At 34.6% G+C, this 27,702-nt stretch overlaps 1 protein-coding gene across 2 annotated transcripts in view; it reads left to right on the top strand.

Annotated features, from left to right (window-relative positions):
- Positions 1–12,711, top strand: part of LOC144966393 (Fanconi anemia group I protein-like) — a 50,530-nt gene extending 37,819 nt beyond the window's left edge. Inside the window, exons 24-32 of one of the 2 annotated variants that reach the window (XM_078902794.1) lie at positions 292–460; positions 1,680–1,804; positions 3,599–3,773; positions 4,549–4,727; positions 6,571–6,687; positions 7,250–7,336; positions 9,132–9,227; positions 10,168–10,305; positions 10,552–12,711. In XM_078902794.1, the coding sequence (XP_078758920.1) occupies positions 292–460; positions 1,680–1,804; positions 3,599–3,773; positions 4,549–4,727; positions 6,571–6,687; positions 7,250–7,336; positions 9,132–9,227; positions 10,168–10,305; positions 10,552–10,677 (1,212 nt within the window). In that variant the 3' untranslated portion in view covers positions 10,678–12,711. The remainder of the gene's footprint in view (positions 1–291; positions 461–1,679; positions 1,805–3,598; positions 3,774–4,548; positions 4,728–6,570; positions 6,688–7,249; positions 7,337–9,131; positions 9,228–10,167; positions 10,306–10,551) is intronic. The other variant, XM_078902793.1, reaches the window with a different exon arrangement.
- Positions 12,712–27,702: the final 14,991 nt, after the last annotated feature.

Raw genomic sequence — 27,702 nt, 5'->3', positions numbered from 1 at the left:
AGCCCACTGTTCACCCAGTAGTAATTTTGTAGCGGGGTCTGTTAGATTTGGTGGAAAGTACTTTGTGATAGACTAGTGTCCTATCCAAAGGGTAGCAAGCAATTGCTATTGTCCGTTTCATGCTATAGAAACCGGGATAAACTCCTGCTGTATGGGCCTAAAGGCTCTGAAGGACTACTTTTTCATTCATTTTTCATTATGCTGTTTTTGTGGAATGGATAGCCTTGAGAAAAGTTGAAGAAATGTCTCTTTCTGTCTACTGTTCAGTAATCAATTGTTCTTTTGTCACAGCGTCTAGTTGCAACCATCCTGAATGAAAGCCATGATCACCAAAACTGGAAGGAAATGTCAACCCTATTGTCTATCATTAATCAGTTGTCTTCTCATCTGCCTGGCCATAGTGAGCAGTCCCAGCAAACCAGTACATGGCTATTAAAGGTAGCAACAGATGAGACAGTTGGTAAGTTTAGTTAATTTACATTTTTTTAAGAATATTAATTTTTTAAATATGTATTAATTGTTTTGCTTATTTTGAAGAAAAGACTGGCTAAATCACTAGCAGTCGTGGACACTATCCTTATTTCTTTATCAGGGATTTTCATGTCACATTGAAGGTGGTAATAACTAATTTTTAAAAGGATGCTTGAAGGGTATTGTTATTCATTATTTATATTTTTTTAGCCCACATAATTTGTTATTTGAGTTGTGTCTATCATGGCAAAAAAGGACAGCAGTGCTCATCAGCCATATAGTGCTTTTTGTATTGATAAGATAAAAACAGCAATTTGCTCATGGAGTAATTGAGAGTTGAAATAAATCCAATATATAATATATTGTATCAAACTTTCACAATGTTTAACAAATTAAGGCATATTCGGAGATTCCCCAGACTTACAGGTTTCTTTATAACCCTCTGAAATCACGAATTTTAATTACCGCTAAATATGTTTAAAATTCATAATTGTGGCACATAACTTCTTTTAGCTGAACAAAAAAGAATAGTAGATACATTGTTGATGTTATAAATACATCCTCGGCTTATCTCATAAAATATTAGAGAGGTGGTTAAAATTGTTGGGGGTGGAAGTCTATAAGGGCAGGGGAACGTTAGCCTTCTTGGTCAGGGAGATTTATATTGGTCTCTGATCTCCACTGTATCATTTGTCCCTTCCATTCGAGTTTAATATACAAAAATGAATATAACAGCTTCCAAAAAAAGATCCAAATACCAAAATGACTATTTTTTGAAAAAAGAGTTTCAAAAGGTTCTTTCTTGAAGATGTTATAGTCATTTCTGTACATTAGTTTATACAGTCCACAGCTTCTAGCAACATGGTATCCACCTGACTTTGTTCTGGAATGAGACCATCTGTTTGTGTTCATGTCATGCTGTGCCTGGGTCAGACCTGTGTGCCTTTTTGTGAGGAGTCGTGTATGACTTTGAGAGAGGTCTCAGACTAGAATAGATTGCTCTTTGTATCACTTCTATTTTTTTCTGTTAAAACTATTCTTCTTGTTTTACTAAAATCGTTTGACTATCCCGTTATCATCATTTTTCCTTTTATTGGTGCTGAGAAGACCTAAAAGTCATGCAAGCATTGTAAAACTTTTTTTTTAAAAACCCAACAAAACAAATATAGTGTGTTGAGTTTTACCTTTCTTTTTTCTTTTTCACTCAGAGGATGCCTCCTGTTGCAAGCAGCTAATATCATCTCTCTTAACAGGAGGGAAAAGTAAATCTTTGCCTCAACTGTTGCTTAACTTGTGTCAAGACCTCCATAGTCAGTTTGGACACATTGATAAGGTACCTACACTTTCATCTCAATTGTAATCAAGAGAATAAAACGAATTGAAAATAAACATCTCTTGAAAAACAAAAACTTGAGCTTTTATATAAAGCAATGTACACTAAAATGTGCTCAAAGTGCAATACAAAGGGACTCAACTTCTCAGGGACTCAACTTTGCACCACTCAGATCAGAACTCTAACCAGGGACCTACTGGTTGTAAACCGAGTATTATACCGCAAGATCATAAAGCTGCACATTTTAAAAGATTTAACTAGTCTCTGTGATTACATGAGATGAATCATTTATTGTCATTTGCCTCATATGAAGTCTAGAGCTTAATATAATGGTTACAAAATAAGTATTTGCCGGTACTTTACATATAGCCAAGATGGAAAAATAGTCCATAGACCATATGTCTACATTTTCTGATATTTATACATAGTGGGAGTTTTAGACCAATTAGAGGTTCAACACTAAACTGCAAATCAGAAACATTTTTTGTTGTGTTGACTAATTTTTCAGTTGGTGAGAAAATAAACATTAATGATCATTGTTCAAAATGCATTATTTTGCTTATATTTTCTTAACTTCTCTTTATACTTTCCTGTGGTGGGACATAATTAATTTCTTCCATTTATTTCTATATGCAATTTCTCTCCTTCAAACTTCTGAAACATTCTCAAGCCACATCATCGTAAGTCACTACCATGACACTTTTCTTCATCGTTACATTCAACTTCTTTTTAATTTGTTTGTTGTTCTAGGCTTGACTGAAAAGTCTTGATGCCTATTGAATAGTTCCGATTGTATTGTACTCACCAGTATAAACTAAACATCAAAATGTGCGTCATTTATTCTTCTATTAGGTCACCAAATTTTGTTTAGCTGCTATTTGTTGATTTTATTCTATTTTATTTAAATGAACCCCTACTCCATTTCTCAGTCGAAAAAATCACACAAAAGAGAGATTATGTGCACCTGAACACATTCATAAACGGCTGAAATGTCTTTATGGTGACTCATGAGTTTGTCCACAAAGTGCATAAACCGCAGCAAATTAACAACAAAACTGACGAACTTAATCGAGCTAATCGCCGGATAAAGAAATCAGACATTTCACAAAGGCTTGGAATTTCATAGAGAAGAGTTGGATATATCGTTCAAGAAATCCAAGGTTATAGAAAGATATGACCTTGTTGTAAACCAAGAATGCTCATATAAGGGCATGAAAGAGGAAGTTTTCTTGAAGTTGTAGAATACCCCCTTTACAGATCCAATTTAGCTCCAAGTGACTTTTTTTCTTTTCTGAAGACTTAAGAGACACCTCAAGGGGGCATAATTTAGGCCAGGTGCAGGCAGAGGTGACTCAATGGTGTCAAAGGTTACCATGTGAATTCCCCTTCGATGCAATGCAATAACTGGTGCATCGTTGGCGACTCTGTGTGGATTGAAACCATGGCTATGCGGAAATTTAAAATGATAATCGGAAAGTACATAATCTGAGCTTTGTTTTGATACCTTTGTCAATTTTGTATCTATTATAATTTTGAAAATACACAAGCCACGTCAAGACTTCTCAGTCTACCATTTTATATCAATTATATTTAAATGTTCAAACCATTAAAAAAATTATTTTGTTTTTAATCTTCAAAAATTTCAACATTCACCCTCTCTTAAATCCCAACATTTCTAATTTGGTCTTGTTGACAGTTGGGAATTGGTTTTTAATTCTAACCCAATGATATGAGCACATTTTTAAAATATATGCTAATGACATGATCATTTTTTTCTCTTACTTCCTAAAACAGGATTGTGAGGTTGAAGACAAGACTCATTACAGCGTGACCAAGTCAACAAATTGCCCTCCATCCTCCATTCTCCTGCTGGTCTTGACACAGATAGATCTGGAGATAGACGACATTGATTGGGTTATCAGAAAACACAAGGCACAGACAGCAGTGGCTTCATCAACTGTGGAAGACGGTTTGTTTCTTGTTCCATTTTGTTTGATCTCTATTAATGGTTTTGTCTTTGAGTCTTTCTTTGATTGCCATAGGGTTAATTAATTTTGGGCGTTGGTTGATTTTTTAAAAGGGTACCTATGGAATATAAAAAATATAACGTCCAATACCTGAAATAAGCTGAGACAAATTGAAAACTCATGAAAAGACTATCAGATTTTTACAACTACCATTATGAGGTATTGAAAAATATAAAGTGGCTTCAAGTCACAATCATCAAAGCACAAACCTTACAGATGAACAGGTCTTCTTAGATCCATTAAATGGAATATGTATATATTTTTTCCAACACCACAAGGAATTGGAATGCTTGGCCATATGAAATAGTATTGATGCCAATAGATTAGCAGATTAGGAAAATGACAAAATTATTAAATAAAATGCTAGCGCATTACGATGAATGTCGTTTTTTATTTCCGTGAGAGATGGTCATTGTTTTTTCCTCACAATGTGCATGTATTTTATAAATCATCTGAGTTTCTCCCTCCTGGCACTCATGCCATTTGAGACTTAATCTATCCTCAGACTGGACACCAGTTGATTGTAGCTTGGATATATATATATATATATATATATATATATATATATATATATATATATATATATATATATATATATATATATATATATATATATATATATATATATATATATATGTGTGTGTGTGAATTGGCAAGTGTCAATAATCTTCTAAAACTAAACAAAACATGTTTTTCAATATTCCGTTTCCTAATCAGATAATCTTGGAGCCACACAGATGGAACAGATGGACCGATCTTTGTGCACAAGATTGGGTATGCTAGTCAATGGTTTTGTGGAACTCTGTCACTCTGCTATCACAGCCAAGGTCAACTCACATGCATTGCTCAAGTCATTGACAAAGCTTTACACCTCTTTGTCAAATCTTGCCAAATTTGTAGGTCTATGTTTGCTCTCTTTTGTTATGCCATTTGTTCATCTTCTTGCAATCTAATTATATGAGTTTGTGTACATTTCCTTCATCATTGTCATCATCATGACCATCGTCATCCTTCTTTTCTTTCTAGTTGATGTTACCTATTGTATTAAGACATGCAAATATGTCTGTGTGCTATTAAATAGAAATACAGGGCAACATGTGTTCGTCGAACACAAGCACAGATTCGACAAATTCACTAGTTCAGTGAACAAGGACAGAAATCCCAAATTATGTCCTTCATTGTCTTATTAAATTTTTCACTGGATCCACAAACGGTTTCATTGTTTCGTCGGAACTAAACTGAGACTAGGGCCTCTCTCTCTCATTCTCTCTTAAAAGTGAACTTATAGCCTGAAACTGACCAAAAAAACAAGACGACTGTCACGAAAAAAAAGTTGATTACCGGGAGTTGTATTTAATAGGTCAACCAATTGAATCATTTTTTTAGCACCCTAACAACAACTCACTTTTCATTTTTAAAATCTTGTGATCACCTTCATGTAATGTAACAAATTTTTTGAAGTCTCAGGCATAGCCATCTTACATGCTTGCCTGACCTGAAACAATCAGATCCACAATGTGTGAGTATTTATCACAATATTGTTTGTTGACACACTGATTAAGGAATTCTATTAGGACAGTGCCATGTTTATTTTTCACGCTTGTGTAGACAAGTACCTTCTTTGCCCCCCCCCCCCCCTCCATTATTGCCGCTTCCCCCACATCCTACCATATTATACCATATTATTATCCTACCATTGTATGGTGTGGTGGTTTGGGTTTTGTTTGTCTAAGGCTGTAAACTGAGTGCATTCAATTTCCTCTCCTGTTAGTAAATAGTTAATGTGTCATAGAGGCTATACATTTCTGTAATTTACTCACAACAAACACATGAAACATACCAGCAAACAAAACAATGTAAACAAGATAAAATGAAGGCGTTCAATTCCTGAATGGTTCAGCAACTAAAATGAGTGAGTTGCACTCACTTTGTTATGATAAAACAAGAGACCGACAGAGAAGAAAGGTCAAATGGAGGCAAGACAGACGGAGTGGAAATTGAATGCACTCAGTTTACAGCCGAAGCAATTAACTCATGAAGGAATGATATGCACTATTTTGTCAACAAAATGGCATGAATCTATGAGACCAGGATCTGCAAACATTGAGATCATATTATAGAAGGAACGAAATTGACATCACTCAAGCTCTTTGTTCTTAGCAATCTTTATGAGTAGTTCTCACTAAATTGTATCAATCAGACTATAAACGTCTGAGGTAACACATAGTTTTGTGTGTTGGTTAGTTATATCCGGCTGGCAGATGTTTTGAGTATTTTAACTAAGCACATAGCATCAATACTTATAGATAGTTTGAAGATGACGTCACTTAGGCCTTTGTTATTGTTTTTTGCCATCCGCGTTTATGAGTAATGCTCACTGAACTGTATTAACCCGACTATAAACGTTCATGGATACACACAGTTTTGTGTGTTGGCCAGTTTTACTTCCGGATGGCAATGTTGTGAACTTCTTAGCCAAGTGCATACTATCTATACAGTAGGCTTCATCACAGAATGTGTCTCTTGTCCTACAGCAGTAGTCACGTATTCATCAAAACAAGGATTCGATGAAATTTTCTGACTGTTCTGTGTAGTTCCTGGAATGTGCATTGCACTGTAAAAGCTATTATTGCTGTTTGTGCTGTCTATAGATACTCTGAATATTTTCTCATTAAATGTGTCAAAACTCTTACTGTCCACAGAAAATTTGACAAACACTGAATATATTTTTATTCACAGTACCTGGGCCTTTACACTAGCAAGACTGGCCACATGGGGAGTCGATTTGAGAAACTGATCAACTTGGTTGGCAGACAGTTGACCCAGCCTGCTTACTGTGTCATATCTTATGTGCAGGTACATTCTGTTTTTTATCCTATTTTCAGATTATTGTCAATTTAAAGAAATAATAATGACAAGGATATTTATTTCTTTAGATTTTTAAATGCTACATAATAGTGACCAACATTTGGCGGTGGAATTCCATTTATGGTATTAATAGTTTTAATACTTGATACTTGTTTGGAATGAAATTTGAGTTCTTTAGCCAAAAAGAAGTATTATTATTATTATTGAAAGTCAATCACAATGTTTGCATATTTGGCTGAGTAACAACGGTGTCGTAGAGAAGATGAAAATCTTAGAAAATTCATCAAAGACATATTTTAAATTATGGAGCTCCATGCCAATGGCATTTTAAAGGTGATTTCTACTATAATATATGTTACTTGTTTCATGAGTAAAGGAAATATTTCAGCAGCATTACTATAAAAAAAATATCTAGAGATGTGAATTGTGTAGAGATCGACAGAAGGCAAATTGTAAATAATACTTTGAACTTCATTTTCTCATTATTCCCAACTCACAGTACTGTACTTCAATGAGATATCAATATTTACTTAATTATATATTCAACCAGCTGACTGAAAGTGACCAAATTTCCCATGATGGAGAAAAGAAAGAGAAGGGGAAAAAAGATGGAACAAATGCTGCTCGAAATGGAATGGTAAAACATAATTTTATTTTTGACATGATTTTGTTCTAAAGTTGAATATGGTAATCCGAATCTCGATTTAATATAGTACTTTTAGATGCTTTTTTTCTCTCTTTCAGTCTGTGTAGTCCATTTTGACGAAATTTGAAATTGATATTCATTTGAATTGTAAAACAAAGATAAAAGAGTATTTTGTCATCACTTGAACTGATATTCTAATTCTATTGATCTCCAGTTTTCTCAGTTTTAAAGTTTTGATATATTGATAGAAAAAAAAATGATGAAAGCCTTGATTTAAGAGGAAAAGAATAGTTGAAATTCAATTTTGCTATTTGTGGCTGGATTGTTGAAAGTCAGTTGGATCTTTTAAGATCAGGGTTATTATATTTTAATTGGAGTTTTCAATATGAATAAAGTTTATAGTTTCAGGGTGGGATCTCCTGACCTCCAATGGTGGACAGGTCACTTGCTATGTCTTCTCCTCCCCTATATCTGTTTTCCGATTTGCTTTCCATCTCTGTCTTTGAATGAGATTACTTGGCTTGTCCTGGCCCTGGGTGGAGTACTTGGCTAGAGGGAAATAGATGTATAGTATAAGTTTTGGGAGATTATATTTTTCCCTTGTAAATCATCTTTGTTATGAATTGTAATATTTTATTTTGGTTTGAATATAATGTTTTTTAAGTATTTGAGTTTATTCCTCTTGGTTGGATCCTGTGGTTGTGTTGGGATGTTTTTTTTTGTGATCTCAAAATAAGTACAACTGATAGTGTGCTCTTGGAATCTACATCCGTTCCCTCTTTGAACAATTCCCCTTTGTCTTACTTATTCTCGTGTGCTTTTAATAATTCTAGATTTTTTTGACTATCCAATTTTCTGTCCTTAAAAAACTGAAATCAAAAGTTTATGGTGATTTCAATATTTTTCATGTTTTAAATGCAGTTTCGTTTTTAATTGAAGGTTTCATTATTCGTTTGGTTCTCAATTTCTGTAAGAGATTTCATTCTGTTACTCTAACTGTTATGGAAGAGATGGCAGAGTGGATAAGGCATTTTACTTCCACTCAAGGGGCCAGTTCGAGCCCAATGTCAGCATCTTGTTTTTTTTCCTTGAGCAAAAAGCTTAGCAACTATTGCTCACATTGCGGCGTTGCACTTCAGTTGACACTTGGGTTGTCTCAGTCTTTTCTTGTGATAGAACCCAAGGAAACATTTTCCCTTCTGACGAATAGAGGGAATTTTAATTTTACTTATTTTAAAAAAAATATTTTAATTAATATTTAAAAAATATCTCTTTCCTGTATCACACTTGTTTGAGACTGTTGGTGACTTTTGTAAATTGCTGCTAGGATCTTTTTTTTGAAAACTATTTCAGCTTGTCTTGATTTTTTTGGAATCCTGTCATTGATGAATACTGAGACATTTGATTTTTTTTACATCCTTTTATTATTTTGAACATCTAGCTCACAAGAGAACATCTTTTTTATTTTCAAACTCCCTCAACAACAAGAAACAAATGAGATTCATAGAATTCTTTGTATGATCAATCTTTTACCCAACAATAACAAAAAGCCATAAATGAAATAGAAAAATGAAAAATGTTGATATTGCATATATTGCCCCAACAGTCCACAGTTGTATGATTAGGTGATCCATACTTTTTTGATATAGCGTAAAATGGTTTTATTTCATTGTTGAATTTGGTCTTCGATTGCAGGCATTTTATTGTCAACTGGTTACATTAAAACAATATAAAATTGCAATGTAAATCGAATTATATTTTTCTGCAACTTTTTTTTTTTTGTCAGGCAAAAGCAATGAAGCAGATGAAAATCACGTCCAACATGATTTTTGCCATTGAACAGCTTGAAAAGTTCCTCATTCAGTTGAGTAAAAAATCCAAGGTGAGGCTTTGAACTTTTATGTGTCAAAAAGGTCTTCTAAACATCAAGTCTTTTCTTAACAAAATTTGTTCTTCCTTCTTTTTGTTTCTTTTCAAACAACATGTCATAGGACAAGAGGTTAAATTGTGAATAGACGATTGATATAGCTTTTCAACAAAACAGACGCTGCTCATATGTTTATCCATTTATGAATTTCAACCTGTCATTTCTGGTGTTTATGGCCGAGCATATGTATTTGAGCTTAGAGATAAGGAGGCATTTTGTCTGGTATTCTACTTTTCATTTAACCAAATATCTCTATTGTTGGTTTGTCAAAAAATAGTCTTTTAAACAAATGAGATATTGAATACTGGGAAGTGTCTTTTTGTAAATTGCTGCTGGGATCTTCTTTTGAAAACTATTTCAACTTGTCTTTATTTGTTTTTTTAATAAATCCTGTGATTGATGAATACTGAGACACTTGAATCTCAACTCATTGTGGGATTGAAACAACTCCCTTTGCTTGTGAGTCAAACGATCTACTAATTGAGCTATTCAGCAGGGATGCCTTTGCTAAAATAAAAAAAAGCCAGAAAATTTTCCTCGTAAAGACCATAAATGAATATGTTTTGTGCAAAGCTTCTCTTCATCAAATGGTATCACCCTTAAATCATTGTAAAGGATACATATCCATCTAGCTTCCCCTTAACTGTTGTTTTTAAACAACCAATACTTTCATCTTTTAAAAAACCAACTCACCAACACTGAACTAGGTCAGCCGGAAAATTTCAAAAGGCCAGTTTTGCCGGAAAAAGGACATCACTAATTCTGGTATGTGATTATTTATCATTTATCAGAAGTATTTATTACGAGATTTGATTATATTATCTAGGATTGGCAGAGGTTACCTCATCAAATTTTTCCTTTTTTTTTTCCTTTGTTAAAAAAATTATTTCGGAAGGTTAACCTGATGGAAAGCTTTAAGTTGTCAACATCACGTGACTTTCGTATTAATCCTGAGATCACAACCAAAGCAGTGGATGAAGGTGTATCCTCGTCAGATGAAGATGATAACCAGGAGGAAGACAACAACGAACAGGTTAGCAAACTGGTAGGCTTGTGGAAAGTTGAAAGGAGAGATATGTAAAGTTTTTTTTATGCACCATGCATTCACAAATAATTAAGCTGTTTTGTACTTTTATTTTAGTTTGTAAGTATCAGGATTTTTAAATAAAATATTTGAATGTTTTAGCATTCTTTCTGCGGCATACAACCTTCCATCAGCAGATATCTATTGCAGCATTGCATCTGTACATGAATTATTTCAATTTTTTTTCAATTCCAGGAAAATGCAAGTAAAGCACATTCTGGGTCTGAAAAGGAAAGTAACGATTCCGATAACGAGGAAGAAGAGGCTGAAGAACCACCTTCTAAAAAATCTAAATTGGGAAAAAAGAAGAGTAAATCATGAAACATTTTGTGATGTACATTTTCTTCATATAAACAAAGATTGAGTAGCTGGGTGGGGTTCCTACCTCCCATAGTGGGCAGGGAGGTACATACTGTGTCTTCTATCCCGCTATATCTGTTCTCCAACATGCTTTCTGTCTTTGTCTTGGAATGAGATTACTTGGTTTTGTCCTGGCTGGGAGGGAAACAGTCAAATGCACAATTATTGTTTTGGGAAATTATTTTTTTTCCTTGTAAATCATCTCTCTGTTATGTATTATTATATTTGTTATTTTGAATGTATAATGTAAGCATTTGAGTGTATTCCTCTTTGTTGGATTTTGTGCTTGTGTCCGGATGAGACTTATAGGTGATCTGAAACTAAGTACATTGGTGGTATGCTCTTGGAGTCTACATCTGATCCCTATTTCTTCCCAGTTCCCCTTTGTCTTACTTTCTCTTGGGTGCTTTAATTATAATTCTAGAACTTTTTACCATCCCATTTTCTTCCTTTTGACTGGCGCTGATATAACCTAAATGTGTTGCAAGTGCCGTAAAACCCTTAAAAACAAAAAAACATAGGATTGAGTAGCAATGTCAGTGTTGCAAATCCAAAGGAGAAAAAAAAAAAAAAGAAAAGAAAAATTATGGTACCTTCCTGATAGTCTGTTGTGCATCTTTTGTGTTTGTTTTTTTGTTTTTTTTTTTAAAAAGGATTTTACGGCGCTTGCAAAATCACCGACAACTTACTCATTCCTTAATAGAAATGATATTTGGACAACACACTGTTTGGCTTATGATACAAAAAATAAAAACAAACAAAAATAAAATATCTTTAAAAATGTAACTTTTATGAATTTTTGAAATGATCATGTAATTTGAATTTCCGGGATATTGACAGATAGTGATGAATCATGAAATAAAGTGTCAAAATGTAAACAAAAAAGCATTCTTCTGGTTGTTTTCATTTAGAATGTTTGTAGGAGTGTTGTAAGATTCTATAAAATAAAGTATCAAATATAGCTGTCTTTTGTTGAGAATTCATGATATTTCATTTTCATCTCGGTATGGGAAAAACGAAAGTGAAACATAATGATGATCGGTCACGTTCAAATCTCGCTAACTTCCTCTAAGTCACACCCACTTCTGTCAAGTCGACAGGAAATGAAATATAGACCTAGCTAACGTTGAGCACGGATCCCGTAACTAACCACACAAATAACGTGCAAAAAAATCCCGATAGCCAGTGTGATGGGTGTTACCGCATGGGCCCCTGGCAATAACTATGGATGCGGTACCATATACTGTGTATCTTTAATGGTCTCAATATTGCTAAAAGGCTTGACACAAGATAGTCTCTTGTGTATTTTTAATGGTCTCAATATTGCTAAAAGGCTTGACACAAGATAGTCTCTTGTGTATTTTTAATGGTCTCAATATTGCTAAAAGGCTTGACACAAGATAGTCTCTTTTGTGTATTTTTAATGGTCTCAATATTGCTAAAAGGCTTGACACAAGATAGTCTCTTGTGTATTTTTAATGGTCTCAATATTGCTAAAAGGCTTGACACAAGATAGTCTCTTGTGTATCTTTAATGGTCTCAATATTGCTAAAAGGCTTGACACAAGATAGTCTCTTGTGTATCTTTAATGGTCTCAATATTGCTAAAAGACTTGGTTGCTAAAAGGCTCGATACCACAAGTAGATTGTTTTATAAATGGAGGGTAAATATGACTGTTAGCATAGGATGCTGGCATATCAACAGTATGATACTCCACTGTCTAATTTGCATTTTGTTTGATTTAATAGCCTGAAATGAATTTGAAAATTTTAACAGCATAGTTTTATTGAGACTGATTTCTACGATTATTGGTATCTCTTTAAAAGATATTTAGTCCTTTGCGGAACGTTGTTATTTTAGTCTTACTTCAATTTGAGGTAACCATCCTAGTTGTTAAATATGAATATGTTGTTTCTTGTTATTATTTATGTAATGTTAACCACTGTGATTTTTTTCTTAATGGTAAATAAATTGCCTGTTAAAATTGTCATAAAATGATTTTATTGTTAATTTGATTTTGAATTTATGATCGGACATCTCATTTTCACAAGATTTAATAATCTTTCCTGAAAATGTAATTAAATTTAAATCAACTTGATGTATTGGTATCAAACTCAAACATCATTTAAAAAAGAAAAAAAAAACAATCTGCAAAGGACAACTGGTATCCAAATCGCTTTATTTTACGAGGGTGGGTCAAAAGGTAACAGGACTCTGCTGATTACTTTAAAACAAATTGAATTAATACCATGCATCATACCTCAAATTAGCAGAGTAGAATGCTACTTCTCAACAGTCTCCCCCTCTCTTGATAGCCACAGTGCATCTTTTTGTAAGGCCATGTATTCCGTCCTCGTAAAACTGAGTTGACTGAACTTTCAGCCAATTTTTCACAACTGTCTTTGCTTCTTCATCTTCAAAGCAATGTACCCTCAATTGCCTCCTTCAATGGAACAAAAAGATGGAATCCTGAAAGTATTAGTCTGGTGAATACAGAGGGTGAGACAACGTTGTCCATCGATTACCTCCCTTATCCAGACACTTAAGTGCATTGAGGGTGGGGGGGGGGGGGGGGGGGTGTGTGTGAAGTGACCAAGTGGCTAAAATATTGCACTGTGAACCGAATGGTCCCGGGTTCGAGCCCTGCTTCAAGCACTTTTGTTTTTTTCCTTGGGCAAGATTATTAACCCCCCCAATTTGCTCACTTGGACAACATTCTCTTCTTTTGTCGCATAACTCAAGAGATTATCTTACCAAGTTTGAATTTACTTCTTTTTCATAGGCATCTGTAATTGAAGTTTTCCAAGCACTGAATTTTAAATTTAAGGTTCCTGATGGTGATTGGAGTTCTCCTTAGGGTGGTGGAATGTTGACCACCCTTTGGTTGCTGGAGTCTTTGTCGGTCCAGTCTTTATTTCTTCTATCCCCTTGTTGCTCTGAGTGGTCTTTTGACTTCCCATGGGAGGCAGGAGGTCACTTGCTATGCCTTCTATCTCCCTCCCCCATTTCTTCAATAAAAGCTATGAAAACAATACATGCAAAACACAACTCGTGTTCTGTCATTCAGCCTGTATTACCAACACAGTGCAACAGATACTTAGAAACCACTGTGTCAATTCTTGCAATGTTGCTAGCCCCAGCAAAGACAAGAGGTGGTGGTCGAGCGTGCCCATTTCATTAGCATAATACTTCACCACTTTACATTGAAATACATATGGACTTCCTGGATAGATTACCAATATTCCAGAATAAGAAGAAAAAGCCACAGGGAAAGGATAAATGATATACAAGGGGATTTTTAAAGGGTATTTACAGCGCTTGTGGCACATTTAGGTAATATCAGCGCCAGTAAAAAGGAAGAAAATGGGATATAGTAGTAAAAAATATAGAATTATAATTTAAAAAGCACCCAAGATAAAGACAGGGAATTGATTCAGTTTGTTTTTAAGGGTTTTTGCGGCGCTTGCAACACATTTAGGTCATATCAGTGCCAGTAAAAAGAAAGAAAATTGGATAGTAAATACATTCTAGATGTACAATTAAAAAGACTTGAGGAAAAAGTAAGACAAAGGGGAATGGTTCAAATAGGGAAGAGATGTCGATTCGAAGAGCACACTATCAGTGTACTTAGTTTGAGATCACCTAAAAGTCTCACCCAGACACCCGCACAAGATCCCACTAAGACTAAGAGGAATACACTCAAATGTTTACAAATCAAATGTTAAAAAAAATAGTTTGTTTTTAAGGGTTTTACGGCACTTGCAACACATTAAGGTCATATCAGCACCAGTAAAAAGGAAGAAAATGGGATAGTAAAAAGTTGTAAAATTACAATTAAAGCACCCAAGAAAAGTTAAGACAAAGGGAAATTGGTTCAAATAAGAAACAGGTGTAGATTCCAAGAGCACACTATCAAAGTACTTAGTTTGAGATCACAAAAAGTCTCATCCAGACACAAGCACAGGTCCCCACTAAGAGGTATACACTCAGATGTTTTACAAATCATATATAATATAAAGAAAACATAATACAGTGCATAACAGATAGATGATTTACAAGGAAAAAAATATCATCTCCCAAAACTAACTATACATTTGACTGTTTCCCTCTCAGCCAGGGCATCTGGCCAGGACCAGGACAAAACCAAGTAATCTCATTCAAAGACAAAGACAGAAAGCAAGTTGGAAAACAGATATAGGGGATAGAAGACACAGTATGTAACCCCCTGCCCACTATGGGAGAAAAAAATATATAGTACATAACAAAGAGAATAGTTTACTATGAAAAAAAAAATCCTCTCCCAAAACATAACTATACATTCGACTGTTCCCCTTCCAGCCAAGTTCTCTGGCCAGGGTCAGGATAAAACTAAGTAATTTCATTCCAAGACAAAGACAGAAAGCAATTTGAAAACAGATGGAGGGGTATAGAAGACACAGCAAGTACCTCCCTGCCTACTATGGGAGGTTGGGAACCCCACCCATGGGAATTGATTCAAATAGGGAACATATTATGGAGATTCCAGGAGCATACCATCAATGTACTTAGTTTGTTTTTGTTTTATGTTTTTAAGGGTTTTACGGCGTTTGCAACACATTTAGGTTATATCAGCGCCAGTATAAAGGAAGAAAATGGGATAGTAAAAAGTTCTGGAATTACAATTAAAGCACCCAAGAAAAAGTAAGACAAAAGGAGAACTAGGAACAAATAGGGATCAGATGTAGAATCCAAGAGCATACCTCCAAATGTACTTAGTTTGAGATCACCTATAAGTCTTAGCAGGACACAAGCACAAAATCCAACAAAGAGGAATACACTCAAATGCTTACATTATACATTAAAAATAAATATAATGATACATAACAGAGAGATGATTTACAAGGAAAAAAATATCATCTCCCAAAACAATAACTATGTGTCACAGTAAAGGTTGTTCACAATTATCTTATTAAATTTTATTTTATTAAGAACTGAATTCATCTCACTCCAGTTATATTTCGGTAGGCTTAGATAAACTTTAAACTTTAAAATATTAGATCGTCTTTCCTTTTATAGCCTTCCCTCGAATTAATTTCTAATTAGTGAATACTTTTCGTTCTACATTCTGTCACGTAGCCACTTATTATAAAAGCTGATAGGTCTAACATTTGACACTCACTTTCTCTCCACAATCTATGCCGGACGGCCAGTCGCTCTATTCCTTATATATATATATATACTGGAAGATTTTTATCTTTTGGGACTTTGTAGATATTATATCTACACCATTAAGACGCCGAGCTTTTAACTTTGATTGTATAATCTTCAAGGATCAAACTCGAGCCCGCTGTCAAAGGACTACATATTAACCCATTACCAATTGCCTGGAAGTGGAATTTTACGAGTCCGATCCTGTTATCAGAGGAATAGATCATCCAAGCCCATCAACTGCCTGGAAACGTAAACTTACGAACCTGACATATTATCATAAGTTACGTAAAATATTCATATCTCTATTTGTAACTGCCACGATCACTGTTTATCTCTTTTAATTAAATTTCATCATTATTTTTATTTCATTGTAAACAAATCGTTAATTGTTTTTCATTTATAGTAACTAGTAAATTCTGGGGCCTCATTCTACATATATCTTTATGCATAGTCGAGTAGCTCTTTACTCACTTGAGACCATGACATTTTGGAGGGGACACATATAAAGAATTGAATTTATTTAGTTACTTATATCTATTTCATCTAACTTTAAAGTTTAAATTGTAAAACTCTTAATTGCCCCACTTGATCATATTTTAATTGAACTCCCTATTTACAGGATTAATTTTTTTTTCTTTTTCATTTCTTCATTTAAATGGAATAGCAATTTATCCATTCATTCTTTCATTCAAATTGAATAGCATTTTATTGATTCATTCCTTCATCCATTTATTCATTTATAAATCATTCATTCATTCATTGTTCATTCATTTATTTATTCATTCATTCATTCATTCATCCATTCATTCGTTTATTCACTCATTTATCCAATCATTCATACATTTATTCCTCCCTTCATTCTTTCATTCATACATTATCCATTCATTCATTCATTTATTCACTCAGTTTTTCATTCATTCATTCATTCCTTGTCCACTTTGTTATTATATCACTCATTTCATTTTGTTGTTTGCCTCATTCATGAATTGTTTTCAATATGTTTACATTCCATAACGATTCATTCACCTATCATCCAATCACTCAGTGTTGTGAACACATTTTGTAACTATTGTAAATCTTACGATATTTTATTGTTTTGTATTTCAGACATCACTGTTAAACACTCTTCAATGCCTAATTACAATTGTTGAACAACCATTGAACTAGAGAGAGGTCCCAGCCACGAACTGAGTTGGTAAATATATCCTTCATTATTCTCTTTTACATGAGTTGGGCATCACATAGTAACTATAGACATCGTGATTTGTTTTGCATAGTGATTTGTTTTAAATACATTTTTGGCATATTACTGTTACCGAAAACCACTTATATATTATGTTCTGAAAAGTGAGTCTTTAAAAACTAAATAATAATAAAAGGAGTCTACTAGCTGTCGTGTTATATTTAGTGATAGATAACTTGGGATTATTTTGGCATCCTATTATTGTTATCACACTCTAGTATATTAGCGTCATTGCGAATAATTGTACACAAACTAACGACGAGTCACACACATTGGTGATACATTTTTCGTAGTAACATAGTTTAGAGTACACGCGATTGACACATTGTTATTGACTCAAGTCATAACTCCGCATTGTATTGACACATTGCTTTATAAGATATAACGATAAAAGGCATCAAATTCAACATACATAATAAGTTGAAATAAGAGAGAGAGATTTCTAAAAATAGAACAGTTCATTCCAGTAAGTGTAAATAAATAAAACAGTCAGTAACAGTATCCTGTCAATATATATATATAAAACATCGTAACTAATTTGTTGCAAAAATGGAAGCATATAAAAGATACTTAAGTCTCGCAAAGGACTTAGAAATACCCCAGGAAAGAATATTTTCATGGTGCGAAGAGAAAATAAAAGAAGAAAAAGAAGAAAGAATTCGTAGAGAAGAAAATGAAGAAAGAATTCGTAGAGAAGAAAATGAAGAAAGAATTCGTAGAGAAGAAAAAGAACACGAAGAAAGAATTCGTAGAGAAGAAAATGAAGAAAGAATTCGTAGAGAAGAAAAAGAACACGAAGAAAGAATACGTAGAGAAGAACGAGAAGAAAGAGTCCAAGAAAGGGAACTAAAAAGACAAATAGCTTTAGCAGAAGAAGAAACCAAAAGGACCCAAATGATGCTGGAAATTGAAAAAACAAAAACCGGTCATGAAAGAAAACATAATAATAGTGATGAATTTTTCGTGAAACTTCCACGCATGCCAACATACGATGAACGCTCAGACTGTCTAGAATCCTTCTTACACCGATTCGAAGTTCAGGCTAAAGGTTATCGTTGGCCAGAAAGCAAATGGGCCACAGCCTTGATTAACTGCTTATCCGGAGAACCGCTAAAAGTTTTCTATACCTTAACAACTGAAGATGCAGATGACTATGGAAAAATTAAAGACGCTCTACTAAAAAGATTTAGATTAACGGAAGATGGTTACCAGGAAAGGTTTCACACTGCAAAACCGGAAAGTGGAGAAGACTTTAATACATTCGTGAACCGAATTACTCAATTTCTAAATCGGTGGCTTGAGTTGGCAAACGTAAAACAAGACGACTTTGCAGGCCTTTACTATCTCACGCTGAAGAATCGAATCTATCAAGCTTGCAACCCAGATTTAGTCGCATTCTTTAAAGAGAGAAAGCCAGAAAACTTGGACAAATTAAAAATCTACGCAGAAAACTTTAACAGCGCACATCCATTGACACCCCTTAGCAGAACATTGAAGGAACCATACTACGCTGCTGCTGCTCAGAGTCCAGGTACACCTAAAGTTCAGTACTCAAATAGAACGAGCCGATCAATCACTCGGAACACGCAAGTGAAACAAGATGATCATAGTAACAAACCATGGAACAAACAGTTCAATAGAGACCATAGCCGATCCTATCAAAACAAAACAAGAAATAGCACTGACAATAATACTGAGTATAAGAAAACCAACAAACCTATAATTAAATGTCAATATTGTGGATGGTAAAGCAACAGGCCCTGATGAAATATCTGTAGAGGTATTAAAAAGCCTAGGAGATCTAGCAATTGATGAACTTCACATATTATTCAACAATATATACAATACTGGGAAAATTCCAGAAGATCTCTGTAACTCTATTTTCATAGCAATACCAAAGAAAGCAGGTGCAGTCAGATGCGAAAATTTTAGAACTATAAGTTTAATAAGCCACATCAACAAAATACTGTTGCGTATAATTATCAACAGGCTAAGGAATAAGATTAACCCCGAAATCGCAGAAGAACAATATGGATTCCAACCTGACAGAGGGACAAGGAACGCAATATACCTCCTCCGTGTTTTAAGTGAAAGAGCTATACAGGTTCAGACCCCACTATACCTCTGTTTTGTCGACTACAAAAAAGCTTTTGATAGAGTACGCCACGAAGAAATACTAAAACAACTGCACTCCATTGGCGCTGATGAGAAAGACCTCAGACTCATGCAAACATTATACTACACCCAGCAGGCATCTATCAAAATCGGAAACTCTACAGGAAATTCCATTCCTATTAAGAAAGGAGTCCGTCAAGGGTGTGTTGCCTCACCAGATCTGTTTAATCTATACCAAGAAACAATCATGAGGGGCATAAATAATATGGAGGGAATAAAAGTGGGAGGTCACAACATAAATAATATAAGATACGCAGACGATACGGTACTCATTGCAACATCAGAAATCCAACTTCAAAAGATTGTTGACAAAGTGGTAGTAGATAGTGAAGCCAAGGGAATGGAAGTGAATATCACCAAAACGGAATGCATGGTAATACAGAAAAACCCCGAAAACAACAACACCTGCAATATAACGATTCACGGCGAGCAACTTACCAACGTAGAAAGTTTTAAATACCTAGGTTCAATAGTGACAACAGATGGAAGATGTAACCGAGACATACGAGCAAGAATAACTCAAGCCAAACAGGCCTTCATGGACCTGGGAAACATTTTGAAAAACAAACAGATGTCGTTCGGGATTAGATTCCGAGTCTTGAAGTGCTACGTGTGGCCAATCTTGTTATACGGATGCGAAAGCTGGACTACAAATGCAGAAACACAAAAGAACATTGAAGCTTTTGAAATGTGGTGCTTGAGAAGGATGCAGAGAATATCGTATACTGCACACAAAACGAACGAAGAAGTGCTAAAACAAACATACCAACAAAGGAAACTAATGCCCTTAATAGTGGATCGACAACTATCCTTTTTCGGACACATAGTAAGGAAAGATAAGAATGAATACCTGGCAAGTTGTGGAAAAATACCTGGTAAACGCGCCCGGGGGAGACAAAGAAAAACACTCATAGACCAACTGAAGGGCTTCACCAGCCTAACAATCCAAGAGCTGTTTGAAAAGGCAAGAGACAGGGAGGAATGGAGAGAGATAATTCATGCAGTATCCGAAGCCTGGACCAGGCATGGAACCTAGAAGAAGAAGAAGAATTGTGGAATGAAAGGCCACACAGCAGACAAATGTTACAAAATCGTGGGATATCCAAAAGAAACTGCAAATGCATCACTCCAAACAAGTGTAAACAATCAGACACGAGTAATGTCAGGAGAAAATATAAATGTGTATTGCGTGAAAGGTATGTCACTTTTAACACAAACTCACAAATCAGGATCGCTATTTTTTTGTGAAGGCAAAGCTAATGGAACTGATTGCAAAATATTGAGAGACACAGGATGCAGTACAGTAGGAATAAAAGCATCTTTGATCAATGACGAAGACAAAACTGGAAAAACGGTACAATGCATCACATTCAGTGGCACAGTCGAAACCTTTGAAACAGCTAATGTGTACATAGAAACCCCATACTATACAGGAATAGTGGAATGCTGTATACTTCCCAACCCCGTCGCTGATGTTATTGTTGGCAATATAAAAGGTCTTAAAGACAACCCAACAGATGTAAAAGAATGGTCATTAACCCAAGAAACAGCTTGTCTAGCAGAAACAAGAAAGATGACTAAGACAACAGAGAAGCCAATGACTATTTCTCTAGAACCACAACAATTTGACAGGAACACGTTCATTGAAGAACAGAAAAAGGACCCGACTTTAACATCATATTTCAATATCGCAAACAAAGGGACGAAATCAAAAGTTGAATACATCATTGAAAAAGATATTCTGTTCAGGTTACATAGGAAAAGAAACAAAATAGTTAAACAACTGGTCACGCCGAGTATTTACAGAAACAAAATCCTTGGAATAGCGCACGATTCAATAACTTCTGGACATCTTGGGAGCTCTTCCACATTGAAGAGAATATCCGAGAATTTCACATGGCCTGGAATTACTAAAGACGTCCGAGAATATGTGAAATCGTGTGACACATGCCAAAGAAGAGTCGCAAAAGGCAGAATACCGAGATTGCCATTAGAGACAACCCCAGTTATTGAAAAAGTTTTTCAAAAAGTTGCAATTGACATTATAGGCCCTTTAACAAAATCAGATAGAAACCATACACACATACTAACACTAGTCGATTACGCAACCAGGTGGCCAGAAGCGATAGCATTGAAATCAACTACATCGGATCACATAGCTGAAGCATTGATGACAATTTTTACTAGAATAGGCATACCAAATGAGATACTGTCGGACAATGGACCCCAATTTACATCACATATGATGCATGAAACCATGAAACTCATGGGAATCCAACACTCATTCACAACTCCTTACCACCCCCAAGCAAATGGTCTTTGTGAAAGATTTAATGGGACTCTAAAGAATATGTTAAGAAAAGTGTCAGCAGAAAAACCAGATGATTGGGACAGATACTTACCAGCAATCCTATTTGCATATAGAGAAATACCCCAAGAATCTACAGGCTACTCCCCATTTGAGTTGATGTATGGACGATCACCTCGCGGCCCGATCAATATAGTAGCCGACATTTGTAAAGGGAATGAGGAGGACAATAACGAAATTATGTTTGCTTACGAATATGTAAGAAAACTGAAAGACAGAATAGAGGACACATGTAAGCTAGCACAGGAATCCGTCACTAAAAAAGTAGAGAAATACAAGGAATACTCTGATCGCAAAAGCAAATCAAGAAAATTTGAGATTGGTGACAAAGTACTAATACTCTTACCCGATGACTCGAGTAAACTTTTAGCTACATGGAAAGGACCATTCAAAATAACAGCAGTAAAATCTAATGTTAATTACGAGATTCAAATTAACAACACAACAAAGACATTCCATGCAAATATGCTAAAAAGATATTTTGATAGAGACACAGTGTCGCAACCTATGTTTACTAATATCGAAGCTTCAAATGCAGGATTAATCATACCGTTGGTCATGGGACACAGACACCCGAGACAGAAAAACAAACAAAAATCGCACAATTGCAACCACCTAAGACAAAAAAAGAAGTACGCAAAGTACTTGGGCTCCTAAATTTTTACAGGAATTACATTTACAACTTCGCGCACATCGCGACACCGCTAACAAATCTGACAAAGAATGGGTCACCGAACAAAATTGTTTGGACAGAAGCGTGTCAGAATAGCTTTAACCAATTAAAGGCATTACTCTGTTCAGAACCAATTCTTAAATTACCCGACATGTCAAAAGAATTTGTTGTAAGAACTGACGCGTCTGATAAGGGCATCGCAGGTGTACTATTACAGGAGCATGAGGGAACTCTAATGCCTAGCTTATATGCAGCAGAAAATTATTGGACAGAGAATCACGACACTCTGTAATAGAGCGTGAAGGACTGGCCATCGTCTTTGCTTTAAAGACATTCAGCAGATATCTACTGCTAAAAGAGTTTGTGGTCGAAACGGAACATAAACCACTCACGTACATAAGAAATAACAAAATGAATAATAGTAGAGTACTAAGGTGGAGTCTATTTTTGCAAAATTACACTTTCAGTATCTCTCACATACCAGGCTGTGAAAATATTCACGCCGACCTACTTTCTCGATTAGTATAAACACGTGAGAAGGGTATAACTTAACCTCCCATGCATACTGTTAGTTACCTCGCAAACTATGCCAAATCAGAACGCACAATTTCGATAATTTTATTTGTAAACATGATGACCCAACTTAATGTAACATTGAGTATTGTTTGGATATATATACCATACCCATTCATGATTTGGGAAATCTTCTCTTTATCTATTATTGTTATGAATTTTCACTCATTTATGATTAATAATTGAAATGTCAATATTCCATTTACATTTTCATTCATTTCATTCAGTAAATTACCTTCATATCATCGACTTAAATCATGCTTCATTGCCATCACTATTGTTTATCACAATGATTTGTAATCACATTGCCATCATGTTGTTCATCACAATGATTTGTAATCACAATCTTTCATTGTTATTGTCACCCATTCATATACCTACGTTAATATAAACATTTCCATGTCTAGTTAATAAATAATTTAATTGTAGCACAAATCATAACAATGGATTAATGCTAGAGTATCATGATAGTAAATTTACTTCCGTTTGTAAAATCTATCTTTCCCATAATGGTTAAAGAGTATATTTTAAACGTGGGTGGGGGGTGTCACAGTAAAGGTTGTTCACAATTATCTTATTAAATTTTATTTTATTAAGAACTGAATTCATCTCACTCCAGTTATATTTTCCTTTTATAGCCTTCCCTCGAATTAATTTCTAATTAGTGAATACTTTTCGTTCTACATTCTGTCACGTAGCCACTTATTATAAAAGCTGATAGGTCTAACATTTGACACTCACTTTCTCTCCACAATCTATGCCGGACGGCCAGTCGCTCTATTCCTTATATATATATATATACTGGAAGATTTTATCTTTTGGGACTTTGTAGATATTATATCTACACCATTAAGACGCCGGAGCTTTTAACTTTGATTGTATAATCTTCAAGGATCAAACTCGAGCCCGCTGTCAAAGGACTACATATTAACCCATTACCAATTGCCTGGAAGTGGAATCTTACGAGTCCGATCCTGTTATCAGAGGAATAGATCATCCAAGCCCATCAACTGCCTGGAAACGTAAACTTACGAACCTGACATATTATCATAAGTTACGTAAAATATTCATATCTCTATTTGTAACTGCCACGATCACTGTTTATCTCTTTTAATTAAATTTCATCATTATTTTTATTTCATTGTAAACAAATCGTTAATTGTTTTTCATTTATAGTAACTAGTAAATTCTGGGGCCTCATTCTACATATATCTTTATGCATAGTCGAGTAGCTCTTTACTCACTTGAGACCATGACACTATGCATTCGACTGTTTCCCTCCCAGCCAGGACCCCGAACAGGGCCAAGTAATCTCATTCCAAGACAAAGACAGAAAGCATATTGGAAAACAGATAAGAGGGGATAGAAGACACAGCAAGTACCTCCCTGCCCACTATGGGAGGTAGGAACCCCACCCAGGTACTTAGTTTGAGATCACCTAATAGTCTCATCCAGACACCAGCACAGGATCAGGCTAAAGGGAACACACTCGAATGTTTACAAGATACGTTCAAAACAAAAATATAACGATCAGTACACAACAGAGAGATGATTAACAAAGATAAAAATATCACCTCTCAAAACTAACGCTATACATTTGACTGATTCCCTCTCAGCCAAGGACTTTGGCAAGGGCCAGGACAAAACCAAGTAATCCCATTCCAAGACAAAGACAGAGAGCAACTCAGAAAACAGATATAGGAGGTTATTAGACATAGCAAGAGACCTCTTGCTCCACCAAGGGAGGTCAAAAGATCCCATCCAGAAATGCCACTAAAATAAATTTTGGGGGGAAGTTGGCAGCTCTGTAAATGTCTCGTGACTCTAACTGGATCTTAAACTACTCCATGAAAAGGCCTCAAATGTTGACCTCTCGTGCTCAAAAGGGAAGGTCGAGACCTCCCACGCATATATCAATATTCTAACTCCAAATCCAACACTTAGCTCAGACTGGCAGTAAACAGTGGACACTTTTAAGTACATAAAATATGATAGCTTGATGTGGTATAAAAAACAAAACTCTAGTAAAATTTCTATGTCTTTAAATTTTATTTTATATGTGTAAAATAACATTCCGTATAAATGATGACAAATGAACCTTAAATCATGAGGTGTAAAAGTATGAAGAATAAAGCAATTTCTCGATTACAATTTTTAAAGAAAGAAAACAATAAGCTAATCTAAACACATGGCTTTTTCAGTTTATTTTTAAAGACAGTAAAAAAAAATTTGAATAGGTAGTCTATCTACACTCGAGCCTTGATATTCAAAACTAATAGACACACGACTTTTTGTATCATCTTGATGTTATTTTACTTTTAAAATGTACTCTGTTTATTCCGTTTTTTAATTTTGGACCCTTAACAAATATTGAAAACTGAGTAAATATATTATATTGAACCACTGATTTGATTATGAAACGTTTAATCAATATTCATTTAAATGAATGCTAGAATTATATTGAGATGACAATATTTTAATGGCATTACTCCGCATTGGTGTTCTCTCGGTTTACCTAGCCTCATATTGACCTCAGTGGATTGGTCCATTATTCATAAATTGTGATTCTATGTCTTCATATCAGGTTAGGCAACTTTACTCCTACCTTCTAATTAGTATTCAACAGTACCAGCACCTCTTGGATAAGAGAAAGTAAGAAGACAGAATTAGATATTTCTATTCTACAACAAAATGTACTGCCTCTGCTAATTAAATCTTCCCCAGGCATGATAAAAAAGTAATTCAAGGGTAAACTGAAGTAATGGTCTGTTGACAAAAATTCATTTCCCACTACAAATGGAGAGATGCTCAATCTCAAAGAGTATTTTTTTGATATTGGTCAAACAATCATAACAACATAAATGATGGGAAACTTTAAATGGGTTTTTACAACACAACAAAGCAATGTTTATATAACAATGAAAATATAAATAATACATGTCATTACTTAAGCAAAAAAGTGGTTCATAAGGAAATTATTTCACTCATTAAGAGGAGTACTGTACTGTGCCTGATAGATGCTCTCGAATCTAAGTGAGACTATCATTTCAATTATAATGAGGGAAAAGGGGCATAAAAAGAAATAATATATCAATAAAGACGCAAGGCTACAAAAAGAATGGCATTTCAGCACTTGGCAATTTCTCAGGAAACAAAAAAAAAAAAAAAGACGTTTATAGATTTATACATTTTTGTTCTATCAGTGTCATAAAAAATACAAATATAAAATGTCTTTAAATTCACATTAGGCCATTTTATTCCCTTCCTTCTCTGATAGACACTCAGGATTATCAAATATTTTTTGTTTGTTTTTTGTTTTTAAGGCGACACATTTAGGTAATTTCAGCACCAGTAAAAAGAAAGAAAATGGAATAGTCAAAAAGCTAGACGTCTATAGATTTACAATTGAAAGCACACAAGAAAAAGTAAGACAAACGGGACGGGTTCAAATATGGAAGAGATGTAGATTCTAAGGGCACACTTGTCATTGTACTTAGTTTGAGATCACTACAAGTCTCATCCAGACAAGCACAGGATCCGACTAAGAGGAACACACTCAAATGATTACAAACCATTATTATTTAAACAAGAAAAAATGTAACAGTACATAACAGAGACATGATTGCAAGGAAACAAAATATCATCTTCCAAAACAATAACTATACATTTGACTGTTTTCCTCCCATCCAGGGTATCCGGTCAAGGCCAGGACACAACCAAGTAACCTCATTCCAAGACAAAGACAGAAAGCATGTTGGAAAACAGATATAGGGGGATAGAAGACATAGTAAGTGACCTCCCTGCCCACTATGGGAGGTCAGGAACCCCACGGAGAAAATATTTTTTAAAAATAAATAAAATTCCTTCAGTAGTCAAGTGAAAATTCTTTGTTAATAAATATTTCTCAGCAGTGAACCCACCCCCCCCCCCCCCCCCCACACACACACACAAATGTTAAATTAAAACTGAGCCCCACTTTGAATTTATCATTTGTGGATTTTATTCCCTTCTGAGAAATACATTAAAGAAACTTTTAATTTTCTTGTTTTTCAAAACTTTGTTGTCGTACCTTCTTTTTTGTTTGTTTAAGAGAAAAAAGGGAGGTAGAAGGCAAAATACAGTCGTATTTTAAAAACATTGTATAAACAATGAAAGCAATATGATGAGGCTATGGAGAAAAAAAAAGCGTGCAAAATCATCTGTAATAATTTCTTCAACAAAAAAGCTGTGAAAAATCTGTCTAAGTTGTTACTTTTGTACATAGAAACTATCATGAGTTAATTATATTACATAACAGTCCCACAAATGCCCAGTAAAATTTAAATGCCAGTAAATCATTCCACTAAAAATGAAATTTACAATTAATTTTATTTTGTAGTTTAATTATCATTCAGGGAGAAACAGACTCAATGTAGAGCAATTTCTCATTATTAATTCTTAAATCAACAAAAAATAAAAACATAAAAAATTCATATTAGTAAATTCGAACAATGGTATTGTTTGTTTTTTAAGGGTTATACGGCGCTTTACAACACATTAAGGTCATATCAGCACCAGTAAAAAGAAAGAAAGTGGGAAAGTAAAAAGTTAAAGAATTACAATTAAAGCACTCAAGAGACAAAGGGGTATTGGTTCAAATAGAAACAAATGTAGATTCCAAGAGCACACTATCAAAGTACTTAGTTTGAGATCACCTAAAAATCTCATCCAGACACCACCACAGGTCCCCACTAAAAGGGACACACTCAAATGTTTACAAATCAT

The sequence above is a fragment of the Berghia stephanieae genome, chromosome 2 (genome assembly GCF_034508935.2).
Source record: "Berghia stephanieae isolate SIO BIC M18660-M18661 chromosome 2, UCSD_Bste_1.3, whole genome shotgun sequence".
Taxonomy (NCBI): Eukaryota; Metazoa; Mollusca; class Gastropoda; order Nudibranchia; family Aeolidiidae; genus Berghia; species Berghia stephanieae.
Note: the sequence above shows the minus strand (reverse complement) of the source record. Positions and strands in the feature narration are given on the sequence as shown.